The sequence below is a fragment of the Chionomys nivalis genome, chromosome 1, assembly GCF_950005125.1.
Source record: "Chionomys nivalis chromosome 1, mChiNiv1.1, whole genome shotgun sequence".
Lineage (NCBI taxonomy): Eukaryota > Metazoa > Chordata > Mammalia > Rodentia > Cricetidae > Chionomys > Chionomys nivalis.
Genome location: NC_080086.1, coordinates 43,813,436 through 43,831,098, shown reverse-complemented (window position 1 = coordinate 43,831,098; position 17,663 = coordinate 43,813,436). Strand labels below are relative to the sequence as shown.

At 39.8% G+C, this 17,663-nt stretch overlaps 1 protein-coding gene across 1 annotated transcript in view; it reads right to left on the bottom strand.

Moving 5' to 3' along the window:
• Positions 1 to 10,622: 10,622 nt before the first annotated feature.
• Il5ra (interleukin 5 receptor subunit alpha) overlaps positions 10,623 to 17,663 on the bottom strand; it is a 30,434-nt gene continuing 23,393 nt past the window's right edge. Inside the window, exons 8-10 of the mRNA XM_057787961.1 lie at positions 15,034 to 15,127; positions 14,028 to 14,112; positions 10,623 to 10,709 (exon numbers count right to left, since the gene is read on the bottom strand). Of these exons, the coding sequence (XP_057643944.1) occupies positions 10,623 to 10,709; positions 14,028 to 14,112; positions 15,034 to 15,127 (266 nt within the window). The remainder of the gene's footprint in view (positions 10,710 to 14,027; positions 14,113 to 15,033; positions 15,128 to 17,663) is intronic.

Here is a 17,663-nt window from a genome sequence, read left to right as displayed (position 1 = left end):
TGTATGCCTTGACTTCCCAACTAGATTGTAAGCTCCTTGAGAGCAGGGACATTGGTCTTCTCTTCCATGTACTCTCCATAGTGCCTAGCACAGTGCCTTGCAATAAATACTCATTGATGAATTGATTGAAGGGGTCTTTGAAGTAGCATTTTGCATCAGTTGTCTGCCTGTGTGCTATTATAGCAAACAAGCAGGAAGGACTGTGTCACTACTTTACCAATGCTCTGGAAAGTGCCAGTGGCTTCAACTGTTCATGCTTTGATGAACTCTTTTCATCTCTCAGCTTTATCATCTGACCGTGATGCCCTGAGTTAGCTGAAACCAACTGGACTGAAGAATTTGGCAAGTGCCACCTTCACCAAAACTTGTCCGATTTTTTAGGGTTTCTGTGGTTATTGTGGGTAGGGGCCATTGTTTGAAAGCAACAAAAACAAGTGTCCTAACTGAACCAAACAGAAAAGAACTAGTTAACATCTCACAGGGTCATCACAGGAGTCCAGGAAATACCAGAGGCCCAAACTTTGATGAGTTGAAGCACCAGGCTATTCTCAGGAGTATAGAAACCTTGCCAGGTCCTTTTGGTGTATGGTTTGAAGGATAAATCCATTGTGTTTCTGGGTTTGATGTCCTTCTGCTCAGTGTGCTCCTCACTTATTCAGGGAGTGTCTGATCAGTGTGGATCACACACGCTGATCATCCCGCTCACACCAAGCCTTCACTCACAGGGACAGTGTATTAACCCATGAGTGGAATGATGCCTCTAGAAGATGAGAGAATAGGTACTGGGAGGCTCTAAACAACAGGCTTTCTATGTCTAGCCAACCAAAGGAAATGAGCCCTAGCCTTACAATCAGGTGGGGTCTGCCCCTCTTTGAGGGCTATTCCCAAGGGAAGAACACTATGAATATTTGGGTTTTTTTTTAATCTTCTCATGTTCTTTTGAATGTCACTCACCTATGATTTCACTGTATGACAAAAAAAAAAAAAAAAGATATTCTGCCCTGACAGGTAATTGGATCCCATCAGGTTAACTGGTTTTTACTGCACTAACAAGCCCTCTGTACAAAGCAGTACCTTTCCGTGGGGCTAGAAGAGTAGGCAATAAACTTTGATTCTCAGGTAAGAACTGAATTCTTCCAGCCAAAAACGTAGAAGCTACCATGAATTTTTATTTTAAAACAAAATGATTGTGTCTATTTTTACATCTAGTAGACTATTAAAATTCTGGTTAACCTTTTCCAAACTTTTTTACCTTCCCTGCCTTGCTACCAATATACTCAAAGAACATTGCCTATAAAAGCAGCCCATAATTAACTACATTAAATGTCATGGGATTATGGGATTTATGCAATATTAACTAGCAGGTAATTTTTTATTATACTAGACTGTCACCCTCCTGCCTTCATTTCACATCTGTCTTCAAGACTTGATTGTATTTTTCTGTTTTTAAAATGAGTATTGGGTTCTCACTGAGAATGCGGTCAATCATAGTGACTTACTTGAAATACGGATCGTAAAATTAAGTATTTCTAGTCAAACTGGGGACATACAAACGTTATTCTATCACACAACACCTGCCCCTAGGGCCTCACAAGGGCAGCCTAAGCCAAAGGCTAATGATATGTCTGTGGATTCTCACAGTTTGGGGTCTATTCTGACAAATGCCCCTTCTTACTTTGGACAATCTGTAGGATGTTCTAGATGCACAACTCTCCAAATATTAGTGATTATTTTATAAATTAGCTATTGCATTTGTCCAGAAGCATGTCAAAATCTGTAAGATCTAATCATCTTACTGCAATAAAAAGAATATAAACTAATACTAAGTATCAGTATCAATGTTTATAGAAAATAAGGTAGGCAGTAGGTTCCTCATTCAGATGCCCAATTTTTCCAAAAAATCACCTTCAGTTTCTCCACAATATTCTGAACTGTCCTCCCCTCCTCCCTGCCCAGGGCACATGATCAGTACCTGTTTCTGACAGCCATCCCTCTGCAGCTGGGATTGAAATCATTTCATTTGTCAACAGAGGGGCATTATCTGTTGCTATTCCATGTGGCTTCCAAGCCTCTGTCACATTATGATCAGTCTGTGCAAGGCAGGCTGCCCGATGTGTGAGCAGACCCCCTTTGACCCTTGTGCTAAATGGACCATGCAGATTAAATGTCCAAATGCCACAATTCAAGTGTAAATGTGCAATACTCAGCAGAGTTCACAGTTCAAACAAAATTGGCCTCTGTTCTTTATCCTCATGGTTATGGTCAGATAGAGATTAACAGAGCTATAATAAAACTGGTCACACAGACAAAAGCCTTAAAAAAAAAAAGGTCAACTACATGATAGATCTGAAAGTCTAGAAACTGTAAGGCTGAGATATTTAATATGGATGTGATTAACGTGACAGCCGCTGTGTCTGTCAACTGGATTTGCTTTATACATTCTTTCCACGTTTAGGAATAACACAAATTGTGTGTGAATGTAAATATGCCTTAGGATTTTAGTTAAAAACTTTGTATGATATTTAATCCTTGTTGTTTGTTGTTTGAGTAGGTCTCTCTACTTAACTCTGGTTGTTCTGGTACTCACTAAGTAGAACAGGTTGACCTTGGACTCACAGAAATCCACCTGTCTCTGCCTCTCGGGTGCTGGGATTAAAGGCCTGTATCGCCACACCCAGCCAATACTTAATTGTTATGACTCTCAGAATGTTCTTCATTATACAAGTGTCTATCATTTTCGTTAATGAAATGGATGCACATAGGATGACCAGGAGCTCATGGTGACATAGGCCACTAAAAAGTCAGTGTTAGAACTGAACTCTTGATTCAATAAATTTCACTCCCTAGTGGTTTAAACTCACTTTATATAACTGTGATGAAAATGCCTCAGACAAATTGAAGGGAGGAAATATTTATTTTGGCTCAAGAAGGAGGTGGAAATATGTGCTGCCTTCCTCATCATGGACAGGGAACTAAGAGAAGGAGAGAATGGGTACCACATAGAACCCTTAGAGGCATAATTCCCCCTCCACATTGACCCACTCCTTTTAACTAAATTTGCCACCTCCAAAAATAGTGCCGCCAGTTAGGAGCCAAGCATTCAACACATGAGGCACACTGGGAAAGGCTTCTTATTAAAATAATATACCTAGTCATAGGAATTTATTAAGAAAGACAATAAGCTACGCCGGAATCTAGACCCCTAAATTCAGCTAGAGGACAGTACAGGACACTGAGTCAACCAAGAGAGAGATACTGAGTTGAGAGGAACAGCATCTGAGGTGAGGATTTGGAATCAGTTGTTCTGAACAAGGCCAGGTGCAAAAGAATACCACTATTTAAAGAAGATGGAGAAAATAAGGTCCATGAAGTGGGGCAAGTTATATTCAGCAGAGGACTGTTAACTACTCTCTGCACACCAGGCAATAATGTAGGCACAGAGGGAATATGAGTGGAAAAGTCCAGGAACCTGAAAGAGTATGTTGTGACCAGAGGGATGTATGTGGTGTGAATAACAGTCAGCCATGCTAGTGGTATGTAGTCGTCTCCCTGCAGATCATCCTAGTGATTGTTTGGGCTACTACTTATCATTCCATATTTTGGCACACGAGAAGTGAGGCTGAGAGATTTAAAAATGTACCATGTGTATCAGAGCCAAAACCAGGAATTCAGATGTTTCTGGCATAGGTCTAGGGCCCCTTCCAAACACTAGATTTCTATAGCCTTGTATAGAAGAAAGACAGATAAATGACCGAGAAATGGACAGACAAGTGAGAGAGAGAGATGATAGACAGAAAGGAACACAGGCAGACAAGATTAGTGTCCTAATAACAAAAAGGAAAGGCAGTAAGTAGATAATAAATAGGCAATAGATAGAAGGTATATAGATTATAGATTTATAGATAGATGATAGATAGATAGATAGATAGATAGATAGATAGATAGATAGATAGATAGATAGATAGATAGATACATAGGCACATAGATACATAGATAGATGGATAGATAGATAGATAGATAGATAGATAGATAGATAGATAGATAGATAGATTAGTATCTAAAAAAGCAACAGGAAGATACGGTATTAAATAGTGAGCCTTTATGAGGTTATGTGTTGGTGTGTTGGTGTTGAAATTGACCAGAGCTAGGATAAGTTTCCAAATAAATTCCTACAGATTTTGTGTGGTGAATTTTTTTAACTCCAAAGAGACCAAGCAGGGCTGCTTCTCTTTCTTCTATTGCAAATTGTGTTTTTCACTTGCATTTGTAATAAGAGCCCTTCACACTTAAGCTATCAGAGTAGTACTGATCAGGGCACAAAGTAAAATCAAAGAGGTCCGATCAAACTTGGATTTAGAGAAAATGAATGAATAACCTTCTTTTTAAAAACAAGTGTGTTACATGCAATATTTATTTGAAATACAAATTTGATTGATGTTCCCCTGTATGTACTAAGTCTTTCAGGGAAGAAGATACAGCGATCCCTATTAAGTCACTAAGTTTTATTACAAATTGCCAGGGGCTTTCCAAAGTCTGAAATGAATGACTCTGTGGTGGAAGCCTGATGCTTCCTATTTGGAGCACTGTTTCCTTCTCCTCTCTCTTTCCTTCCTTGAATGGTGCATGACTACTTGCTTGTATTCATGCATGCAAGCATGCATGTGTAAGTGCCGTGCATTGTGAGAGCCAGAACTAGTGTATAAGGTCCTCTTACAGTTGCCACCAAAAAAATAGTAAGACAAAGAGATCTTTCCAAAGCCAAATTACTTGGCAAGGAGGTAAGAAGGGAGTGGAGAAAATTCCAGAAATATTTTAAAGAGATATACAAATAATCTTCTTCCCAAGAATATGAGCCATACAGCTAGTTGGATAGGGGGATTTATCAATCTTTAGAACAAAGTAACTGAAAACAAGTAACTATCGATTTTATTGGGTACAGCTGTTCTTATTATTGAACAGTCAACAGATAAGAGCCGGGTGTTGTGCTGGCACTGAAGAAATGGAGATAGAAGGACTGAGACTTCCCTCCTCATAGTTTAGTGGAGAAGACCAAAGAACGCACATATTTAAACTATGGCATAAAAATGTGGACATTGCTTATAGGAACAAAAATCCTGCACCTCTGTTTTCCTGTGAAGCCAATTAGTAGCACAGGTAAATTCAGGGGAACAATCAAGTTTTTTGTCCACATAACTCAGAATAAAATGTTTTTTATTGGATTAAACATTTTCTTAAATTGGTTGGCTTCCAAACATGCTGGAGAGGAACCACATCCATGAGGTAACATATTTGGGGTACATTAAGCTTTGTAAAAAAAAAAAAATACCCCCCCATGAAATCTAGCCCACTGGTCCTTTTTCCAAAAGAAAACATGAGGACACGGCCTTACCCATGTACATGTTGTGTTATGTCAGAAGTGAAGCAGCAACAGGTCATAGAGTGCTGAAAGCAGAGATGGTAGCAAGTTAGTTGCCTTTACACTAAAGCTCTGTTTGGTTGCTTTGCTGCTTTCTTCACTCTCTCCTCGTCCTCCTCCTCCTCCTCCTCGTCCTCCTCCTCCTCCTCCTCCACCTCCTCCTCCCAGGCTTAAGTATTATTGCATCAATCTCTGTTTTTAATTTGAGAATAAGAAATGAACTTAATACCACATTTTCAAGTTGAAAACTGAAAGCACATTAGAATTTCAACTTAACACACCCAGGCTACTCTGTGTTCCTGATACATTTGCTAATTACCAAATACAAAGCTAGGGAAGTGACCAGTGCACAGGAGCTCCTCACAGTGTGAGAACTTGGGTACTCTGAGTGCCCACATGCAGGGATGCCAGCAGCTGGCTGTCTGCACATCGAGTTATGTCAACTGTGAATTCTTACTACCTTAGTTGATGGTTGTTTCATTTTTGGAATAATCACACAGCTTTCAATATATGAGTCTGCATTAGATTTCTAAGTATCTGTTGAATGTTTCTGTCTCCTTAGCCTTGCTCAGCTAAGCAACCACTCAGTTCCTACTGAGGGCCTGTGTGAATAGTGGCACATAAGGAGCTGGTCTTGGCCTCAGAGTGTTTACACAATAAATAAGAAACAAGCAGTTGAATGCTGTAAGAATTACACAGAAGGCATATGGCAAGCATACAGGGACATGTCAATCCGACAAGAAATTAAAGACTTCAATGTGGCAAAATGCTAAATCTTAGGAGATGCAGCATTGACAAGAAGGGGAAAAATCAGAAGGCTTTTTCCACTGGAGAAAACTTAAGCAGTCATGAGACTGGAAAGACAGCTTGATGCTTAGAGAGCAGAATAGAGGTTAGATTTCGCACAGTTTTGCTGGAGCACTACAGAGATGCCAGGTAACAGTAGACTACTTGAAATGATGAGCTTTGATTTAGTGAAGCATCCTTTAGGCTTTTGAGCAGAGTGATACAGGAACAAATGCCTTTAAGAGAAAGGATATCCGGGAGGTCAGAAATTCAGTTCAGAGGCTCCTGCAAATGAGGTGAAGGATGGAGAGAGCAGTAGTGGGAACAGAAAAGGGGTAATGTTTGAGGAGGAAAATTAAAAATATACCTCTCTTGATAACATAGATTCAAATAAATCATTGTCATTTATGTTAACGGACTCCTATCTTGACCCACATTACGTTCACATCTACTCCCCAGTACAGGGTAACGCTGAAGGAAGCAATTTTCATTTAACTCAATATTAAATTCTAAACAAAGTGTTTTGAAAAAGTTTGCATCCTGGAACTCCATGTATGGGACATGAAAGCAGGAGCAGCTCCAGAGCTTTTGTCACAAAGATCCTTAGGGTGACACTATGTCCCGTTTCCATACGGCTCATCATCCTTCCCCAGCCATCAGAGGTTGTTTATAGTTCTTGGTTCTCACAAGCAGTCTGCTTTATCTTTAACAAATTAGCGTCTACAGTTTTTGAATTCCACTAGCAGATGGTCCTGACACATACAAGTCTCACCTCAAAACCGTTTAGATTTTTAATCAAGATGCTCTTTGCCCAAGTGGTTTCTTCCCCAGGCAGCTTAAATAGTTTGAGGCCTGAGGCATATCAACGAGGCTCGGGTGGTTTGCCTGTTGCAGACAAGCTTCATTCCCCAGTCGCCTCAAACTCCTGTATATTGCTCACTGGGAATTACAACTACCAAAGAGAGAGGTTGCAATAAGCTCTTCATTCTAAAGGATATCTTGAAGAACCACTTTTTGTTCACATGCTGTGGCTGTGAAAGATCTAAGAGGAAGGTGCGTCTCTGTCTTATGCTAGGAAAATCAATACTGTGACCTCAGTTTCCATCAACTACAGAGCTTCTTCTGGCTACTGCCATTATAGTCCTATTAGATACCTGTTCTTCTTTCTATGGTATTGTAGGTCTTGATAATCTTTCTTGAATGCAGTTGAATTTTAAATATATGGAAAGTGCTGTGCCAGGGCTAAGAGAACATTAGCTGGCTCACTAACCATATATAATTTTTTAAAAGGTTATGAGTGATTTTGCAATGTATGTCTGTGTACCCCATGCATGTTAGTGGCCACAGAAGTCATAAGAGGTGGTCAGATCCCCTGAGACAGAAAATATAGATGGTTGTGAGTTACCATGTGAGTGCTGGAAACCAAACTCAGATCCTCTGGAAGAGCAGCCAGTGCTCTTAACCTCCAGGCCATCTCTCCAGCTCCAGAACCATATGTAATTTTTAAGGGTTAGGTACTGCTCTAGACCCTGCAAATAAAAGGATGCATCTTGCTTGCAGAATGTCAATGCCCCTAGAGCACATGATCAAACAGGGAGGCAGCTAAACTGTTGTGTACATCTTCCATGACATAAGGCTCACAATGAGACTCCAGTGATATGATCTACCAACTGTTTTTGAAGCCTCATAGAAGAGATAATATTGGATAGGATTTCCTAAAGAATGATTGTCACAATCCAAAAATCAAGGAGAGTAAGTCCACAACATGCTGACAAGGTCACAAGAATTACTTTGTGTTGCTTCTTATACACACACCAAGATAAGATGCTAGCACCAGCACAGGGATGGGGGACAGGAATCCTGTGAAACCCAGAAAATTGTTGGCTATTAGGCTTATGGGCTTTCTCAAATGAGAACTGCACACACTCAAAATGAACAACTGGCCTTGTATGAGGGCAGTGCCCCAGCTCCCTTTTCTGGTCCAACCTTCTCGAGTAGAGGTAAGTTTCCAAAATGGTGTTTCTACACTTCTTTTGCAAGACAAGAGACAGAATTCTTAGAGTTGGTTGTTTCCATTCATTATTCTTTAATTGGGCAATTTTCAATTTGTGATGCTCATAACAATTTACCAAAGTGTGGTAGGCAGACCAGCAACATAAGACTTACTTGAGAATTGCTGACCATGTAAATTCTTGGCTCCCTTTATAGAGATTTTTTAGCACCATTTTTCATAGATTCTTGACCAGTTAGTTGGTCAAATATAAATTTTTCCAACTATAGTAACACTCCCATGGGCCTCAATTTCCTGGTTTGAGCCCTAAAGCCAACTTCAGCATTTCCTTTGTTTCTTTTTTTATTTATTTATCCGTGTATTTTATGAGCTATGTCTTCATGCACACCAGAAGAAGGAATCTGATCCCATTACAGATGGTTGTGAGCTATCGTGCAGTTGCTCAGAATTAAACACGAACCTCTGGAAGAACAGTTAAGTGCTCTTAACCACTGAACCATCTCTCTAAGGCCCCAACTTCAGCTTGTATGTGATAGTCTCCTCTGTGTTACTGCAGTCTATCAAGTGTGATATTCAGCTCATTGCTGTGCCCTTTCATGGCTATTGACTTTTCTCATCCCCATTTCCTGTATCTTTAATATGGAGGCCACAATGTATATGACTGTGGCACAGCACAGACTTGTGAAGACCAGAGAGACAGCGCAGAGAACCTGCTATAGTGTGTTCTGACCCTTGGAGAAGTCCAGTATTGGCAGATGTTCATGATTGTTCTGCCGGTTATATGCTAAATCAGAAAAGCCATGTAACAGATAATCAGAAAAACCATGTAACAGATAGTTGGTACTCCTTGGGTACCTCACCCAGAGTATCTAAACTAACTAAATCAGCTCTATAAAGTATAAAAAAGTGGTCCATGGTGTTGATTTTAAGTGCCATCATCTCCTTTCATTGTCTCAAGCTCCTTGCCTCAGGACTATGTAAAATCAATACCGTTAGGGTCCCTTTCACTACTAACTATTCCTCCTCCCAGAGCATACTTGTGCTTGCTTCTACTTCAAGCCCACTGCCCATCACAAAGGCTTATGACATCATATATGAAGACATTGAGAGAATACATTTCTATACCATTATAATGTGCACAGAGATGACTTCTAGAAAACCCTAACTTAAGAGAATAAGGTTGAACAAAAACTCGTTGACCAATAAGTCACCCTGAAGGCTCTTTCATCAAACATCTCTTTGGGAAGTACATTCTAGATCTAGCAATCACCTTCACAGCGAATTATGTTCAATGTCTCTTTGTTTATTTCCATAGTACCAAGGAAAAACTTGAAAAATGTAATTCTTCAACAAACTCCTGTCTTCTCTCTTAATGGGGCATGATATTTTTAGTGTATGTGTGTATGTGTGTGTGTGTGTTCATGTGTGTACGTGTGCATATAGGCCAGAGGCCGGTGTCAGGGGTTCTCTCCAATAACTTTCCACATTAAATTTTTGAGACAGGATCTCTCACTGAGTGACCATCAGTTCCAATGGAGTCTCCCATCTTTGTGGCCAGAGTGACCAAGAGGTCCCATGGAGCCTCTCATCTTTGTTTCACCCACACTAGGATCAGAGGCTCGTGCTGCTTGCACTGTTTGGTTGCTGTTTCCTTGGGACTGGGTAATCAGTCTCAGGTCCTTATGCTTCTTCACCAAGCACTTGGCCAGCTGAGCCATTCATCGTCTTAGACCCAGGCGTGATGTCTTAGTACACATTTTTAGTTACTTTGGCTGGGATGCTTCCTGAGACAGGCATATTAACTGGACATAGTCTTTGTTTCCGGCTCCACATTGCTTCATCCCACACCCCAACACACAGACTCAGTTCTTGAAAGAACTATTCTAGAACTCGAAGGGGAAAAGCACCATGAAATGATAGCTTCCACTTGCTGCAGGAAAGACAGTCCTATATTTGGGTTCACTCTGGATGGGTTCCACTGTTTCTTCGCTGTAGAACTTCCACTGTTTCAACTGTAGCTGAAAGTGCTACTGTTGGCAGCTCAAAGCAAATTAACATGTGATATTAGCTTGAAAAACGATCTCCTGTGCAAAATATTCAAGGTAAGTCATGCAAATTGCAAAGACTGGCCTGTATAACCAGGCCGGCTGATATTTTATATACTGTGGGTGGGAAAACGAGGTGCCCTGCTCAGATGCGTTCATTGTCCTGCTGTGAGCCAGGTGGTTTGATGAGATTTGTACACTTCAGGAGATGAGACATTGGACACTCGTGTGTCTGGATTTGTTGCCTCGCAATCAAATTGTGTGCTGTGTGTTCATTTGAAATTCCTCGTTGCCAAGAAATATCAGTTCTTGCCTTTATCATGGACTCCTATGTGAATTCTTTTCAGAATATATCACAATGCCATTAAAACATGGAGTTTTCCATGACTTCAAATCCAGCCTCTTCCACATAACTTACAACTTCAATTTTGGTTTCATTCCAAGCAGCTTTCTGCAAAACAAAATATTTTCCTTAGTTGTCTTTCAGAGAATACCTCATCTCTTTGATTTTTTTAATTGGTTTGAAGTAACTTTTTTTATTAATTAATTAATTAATTAATTAATTAAAGATTTCTGCCTCTTCCCCGCCACCACCTCCCATTTCCCCCCCTCCCCCAATCAAGTCTTCCTCCCTCCTCAGCCCAAATAGTATGTTTAGCAAATTAAAAAATAAGTGTAAAGAAGGAAAAAATATCTAACTTATCTCCCACATATACCCTACTGCTTCTCCTCAGTCCTTTCTAACACATAAAGTATTCTTTACATTCATGATAAAGTAACAGGGACACACAGCTTTAGCTTTACAATTCATTCCTATTATTGATGTTCTGCCAATGGGATATATCCTCTTAGCCCTTGCATAGGTCTATGATTTTTTCTTTATAATATCATATAATATTTTAAGTATATTTTTGTTGTTTTAGGGATTGAACCCAAAGCCTTGTACATATTAGGCAGGTTTTCTCTTTGGGAGATACACCCCCAGCTTGATGTGATCATTTAAAATATTTTGATCATACTCCACTCACCAATTGCAATAATATAAATTTGAGGCTAGAGGTAAATTCAATTGGTAGAGTGCTTGCCTAGCATTTAAAAAGCCCTGACTTGCATCTTTAGCACTGAATAAATCCAGTATGGATGTCCATGTATATAATCTCAGCACTTAGGAAGCAGAGGCAGGAGGATCATAAAGTTAAGGTAATACTCAATTATATATCCAGTTTGAAGCCACCCTGCACTATATGAGACCATGTTCAAAAAAGATAAAAAGATTCTAGCAAATCTTTGGAGCATTTGTTTTTAATTTAATTTTGACTATAACACATAAGGCCAGTAATAATTAGAAATTATATTTAAGATATCACTTGTAAAAGATCATCCTATTTTCCTTCATTCAACAGTTTTTAACATTAATTTCATTTTAGATATGATGCTATGTTTTAGGCATAATCCTTGAAACACAGCAGACATGTTTCCTGAATACCATATTTTGTATTATTTATAGTGGGCATAATAGAGGGAGAAACCCTCTCTGGTTACCAGTGGGAAAAAGTCAACTAGAAACTCATCTCTAATAAGTTTGAAAATTCAGAGTGAAATCTAAAAAAAATTAAAAAAGAACCAAAATGTTAATTGTCTATTGGATGTTGTAAAACAGTCTCTATACCGGTATAAAGGAACAAAAGCCCGCTTGGCAACAGCTCCAGGATGACTGCTGTCTTCCAAGCCCATGACTTTGAGCATTCCTACCAAGTACGGTGGTACAAGTCACAGTGAGCCCCTAAAGCCACTGTTTTGCTTCTGTGTGTTCAAACAAGGGATCTTGTTCTTATTATTCAGATTATGCAGTGTAATTCAGACTCTGCAGCCTCCTCCACGGCATTTGCCATGTGTGTATTTGAAGTAATTTTAGGAGGATTTATAGTGTGGTGCTGATGTGTAGAATCTAAGCAAATACTACACACCATTGTCCATCAGGGCTTGATTACAACAGCTTTTGACATCCACAATGGGTCTAGACACAAATCCTTACCCTCACCGTGAAGGATCAACTGTCAAAGTAGAGAGCTTCATTTTCCACTCTTCGGGTGTTCTCCAGGGACCATAGTGCCAATAGCACTAATGGGCCTTCTTTTTCTTGTATTAAATTCCCCATGGGTGGAATGGGTGGCTGGAGCACACTGCTATGTGTCGCCCAACTGTGGTCAGCTCTCCACTTGCTCACATGCAATCTTAGGTTAAAATCTTAGGCCATAATACTACATATAATACTACATACAACACCATATAATACTACATATTTTTCAGCCCTTAATTCTCTGTGCCTCCCTCTTTTCCACAATCTTTCATGTAAAACTCTGTAATGGGTGCACAGAAAAAAATTATCCTGAAAAGCCAGGCGATGTTGACATTAATCCTTTGCATATTCTGAAACCAGCCTGTCTACCCTAAGTCGTTATTCTACACATGACTTGATTTTAATTAATAACGAACCAGAAGCTCAGAAAGTAAGCTCTTAAGCCAGTTTCACTCACCACCCTCAGAATATTAACAGAATCCTCCCAGGCTCTATAGGGAAATTAGATACCAACCTTCAAATGCTCCATTAAGAGAACAGGACAAATGACTGTAGTGTCATGTTTAACCTCAGTGTGTTTTCCTCTGCTACAACAAAGAAGAATGAACAGTGCACTCTCAGATGAACAAAAGTAGATCCACACAGGGCCTGCTCCTTTCCAAGGAGCAATAGGTAAGCCAGCGTGGGTGTGCTGTTCTCTCAATGCAGAATTTGAGGAAGAAGTACAGTGTACCATGTCTTTCTGGCCAGCCTTAGTTCTTTACTTCAGTAGTTTAGTAATTTCACACCTATAAATCACTCCAAACTCAAACTGTAAAAGACTCTAAAAAAAATTTTTTTGGGGGGGGGGGTTACTGAAATTAACTATCCTAATGAATTTTCATCAGTCTGTCTTTTCCTGTAACTGGCCACGAGATGATTTATTCACGTCTGTTGAAAAAGCTTCTAAGTCTGTTAAGAAAATTCCTTGATATAAATCAGAGGTCAGTTAATGAAGTCCAATCTGGCTTGTTATCTTTTGTAAATAAAGTTTTATTATAACACAGCAATGCTTATTCTTTAGTACATTTTATGTGGATACACCCTTTATAAAAAAAAACAATTCTACCTTAAATGTTTATTATGTCTTTATAGGAAGTGTTTGCTGCCCTTTATTTCAATAGCCACTTGACTGAAAGATAAGGTCACCAAAGTGCAATAACTATAAACAGAAAATTTTGAAATGTTGCTGAAAGAAACTAAAAAAGACCTCAATATATGGAGATGCTAATAATAGTATTATGATGTCACTTTCTTCCCAGATTAGCCGCAAAAGCTCAAATTTACCATAGACTCCCAGCTTCTTGCCTTTAAACCAAGCATTCAGAAGGCAGTCAAGTGGATCTTTGAGTTTAAGACCAGCTTGGTCTACATAGAAAATTTTAGTCTAGCCAGAGTTACACAGAGCCCTTATTGTTGACTAAAACTTTCCCTAAATGTAGAGGCAATAATAATGTCTAAAACTAATTACAGAGAGGGGTGGAAGGAAGGGAGGAAGAGAGAGAGGATAGAGAGAGAGAGATACAGTTATTGATTGGTTCATATATATATATATATATATATATATATATACACACATAAATACAGCGAGAGCTTGATACTCACCCCAGGGCACTTAAAATATCACCTCTATGTGTCTTTAAACATTACCTCATAGTCAGTCACCACAAGGAGATCTTTAATGTTACTCTTAGGGGCTGGAACTGATGGAAATAGCTTAATCCATATGTGACATCTGAAAACAGGAAAGAAATTGGGTGAACATAAATAGTCCTCTTGTCTAGATTTCTACTCAAACATTGACCAAATTAGTTCCATGTGTAACCATGTTATAAGTTGAGAATCTCTGTTCATTAAGATTTCTAAATATCTTATCATCGTTGAAAACCTTGGAATGCTTCCAGGCTTTTGAGCTTCTTGGAGACAGGGAAGAGGAAACCCTAACAGTTTCACACTGGGCTCATTGCCAGATCTGACTTCTGAAGATGGGTCAACCGCATCCTTTGCTTGACTTCTCATTCACTGCTCATTCTAGCTTTCCTCCTTCAACAATGACAAATTCACAGTTTCCTCTCTTCTTTCCTTTCCCTTTGAACTGCTGCCTATTATGGGGCATCTAAATATAACATGTCAATGAGTAATATCCTTTAATAGGGAAGTTATTTCCAAAGTTGTTAGGCTAAAACAGAACTTTGCCTTAGTGATTGAGAGAGGAGAGGGTACAGTCATTTGCAGGCTGCACGGTCTGTGCAGCCTTTAGAGAATCTGCAATTTGACATAAGGACAGCCACTTTGGATCAGGAACCTGAAAGCCAGGCAGAAGTCAACCCTTGACTACTGAGACCCATATATGAAGGCAGTGTGGTGACTTCAGACTTGGGTGGATTGCTGCCTTTTTATAGGAGATGGCAAAAAACAAGCAAGTACAAAAAGGGAAACTGTGAAAGTAAAGAATACAGTGGCAAAAATCTTGGTAGAAATTAAGATAACGTTAGCAAATTTGAGGAGTGTGTGGTAGCTGAGGACCATGCTGTATCCTGTCTGTATGCCATGTGTTATTTCAGCCTGAAGCAGCATGCTATAAACTCCATCTGATAATGAGCCATGTGTAAGGGCTGCACTGGAAAGTCAGCCCTTGAAAGTAAGGAATACCTACACTCTGCAGATGAGAGAGAAAATTAACAAGACAAAGCAGGAGGTTGCTGGAAACACAATGAGACGCCATTCTGCCAAGAGCTTCTTCTCTTTTCCTGGTGGGGGGGGGAGAGAGAGAGAGAGTGAAAGCAAAGTCAGAACCAGGGAAAATAACATGATAAGGATGAGTCATCAGAGGGCTTGGTTTATGTTGAAGGTGCTGGGTAGTGGTAGGCAAGGACAAGTGATTGAACACTGACTGAGACTTAGGTGTCTCTTCTGCTGAAGGAGCTAATACCCATCCCACAAGATTGTTACAAACAGGAAAGGAAACCATGGCAGTGGGGCCTGTTGTCCTGCCCAGTTCCCACAATCGTTAAGTCCCAAAGAAATCACACAGAGGTCTATATTAGTTATAAAATGATTGACCCATTAGCTAAGGCTTCTTATTAACTCTTATAACTTATATTAGCTCATTATTCTTATCTGTGATAGCCATGGCTTGGTACCTTTTTCAGCGAGGCAGTCACATCTTGCTTCTGTGGCAAGCTCACAATTGTGGAGGAATGGGTTTTCCTCTTCCCAGAATTCTCCTGTTCTCATTGACCCGCCTCTACTTACTGCCTGGTTGTCCCGTCTATAGTTCCTGCCTTCTACAGGCCAATCAGTGTTTATTTAAAATATAATTGACAGTTTACAGACTATGGTCCCACACCAGGTGTCTTTTAATTATTATTTATTTCAGCAGGAGTAATTCAACCAATCAACTAGTCCACTTCTACCCTGTACTGCCTGGATACTAGAGCTTAGAGCATCAGATGAGTAGTAGGGTCTTAGATAGCAAAGCTACAGAAGCATAAGGCTACTAAATAACTTCATTACACTGTAGTAAAACATTGTTTTTACCCACTTGGGAAAGAAAGTATAAGAAAAATTTACAGTTAGCAGTGCAGGTGTTAGAGTCCACAATGAGCACTTTACAGCTGTAATTATCCTCAGAGCGCCTTTTACCCTCATCCCCTTTTCCACAGATCTAGAAGTAAAACGTTGTCATTGTCAGCACAGGAAGTTTTCTGCACACCTTTCTTCTAATTTGTTCTGTATTCTGTATTCAAGGGATTCTTCTATGGACTTTAAAGACTACATCAGACTGTGGGAAGGAGGGGTGTTCAGTGCTGTGTGTCTGTTGGATTTCAGGAAGGCACTCCTGAAAATCCAATGGTCCCTGACTAAATGATGTTGGGAAAAGTAGTGTCCTTGCTAATTTGTCTTACTCACTTTCAGAAAACAAAAGCAAATCCTGAGTTATATTCAGTTCTCTTTCCTGGAAAAGAGATGACCATTCATTCATTCATTCATTCATTCATTCATACATACATACATATGTTCATACATTTAGTAAGTGTCTGTTAGGCTCTTGTCAGGTATACAAGTTACTGGGACACAGGGGTTAAGAGAGTACATTTGGTACCTCCCATCCTGCATCTGGGAGTCCATCAGGGGAGATCTGCAGAAAGCAAATAATGACTCAGCCCATGATTTGATGATAGCTGTACTATGTAGGCGTTGCAGTAAGGTTCAAACAGTGCTACATGTGGAAAAAGGGTTCCAAACCTCAGTTTGTTATAATTTCTTCTACAAAACAATAAATGCATATAAATGACAATTTTTGAGCCCTTGTGACTATCTAGGTTTTCAAAAAACAAAACAAAACAAAAAACACCTCAAGTCATTCAAAACCCACACACTGTTAAGTATCACAGGAGAGAGCTGTCTGGACTTAATGCTAGTGGTTCTTGTTTCTCCGCATCTCTTTCCCAGTACCTTCTTGGCATCCTTGGTCAGGTTTCTTCTCTACCTTCCCAAAGCTTTCATCTCTTCCTTTTTGCTTTCAAATATTCAGGGTCCTTCTTCTTGACTAAGCTATGACCCTGCTCCGTCATCTTCCACAGCTCTCATCATATACTTTCTGCTCTCACTTGGTTAGTGTCTTGAATAAAGATTCAATCTGCTGTATTGTCATGCCTCAGGAACCATTTTTGCAGTCCCTGGTAATGTCTTCCTAGAGCAACCCAAAAGATCCCTTGTTTCCTCTCCTGACTTGATGTCTTCTGATCTCGCCCCTAAATTTCTTCTTTTCTTTTAACATACTCTTTGTGGAAGGGTCTCATGTACCCCTAGACTGACCTCAAACTCAATATGCAGTGGAGGATGGACTTGAAGTTCTGGTCTTCCTGCCTCCACTTTTTTTCCTGTGTAGTGCTCTACCTCACCTAGTTTATGTCATGCTAGGGATCAAATCCATTGCTTTGTGCATGCTAAGCAAACTCTCTACCAAGTGAGGCACATCCCCAGTCCATCCTTTAAAAAAGTTTCTTAGGCCGGTCGATGGTGGCGCACGCCTTTAATCCCAGCACTGGGGAGGCAGAGGCAGGCGGATCTCTGTGAGTTCGAGACCAGCCTGGTCTACAGAGCTAGTTCCAGGACAGGCTCTAAAGCCACAGAGAAACCCCTGTCTCGAAAAACCAAAAAAAAAAAAAAAAGTTTCTTAGCATTTGTTAATTGCTGAAGATCTCAGTATTCATTATGACATTTTAAAATATGCATAATATACTCCTATACTCCTATCATATCTGCCCCATTGCCATCTCC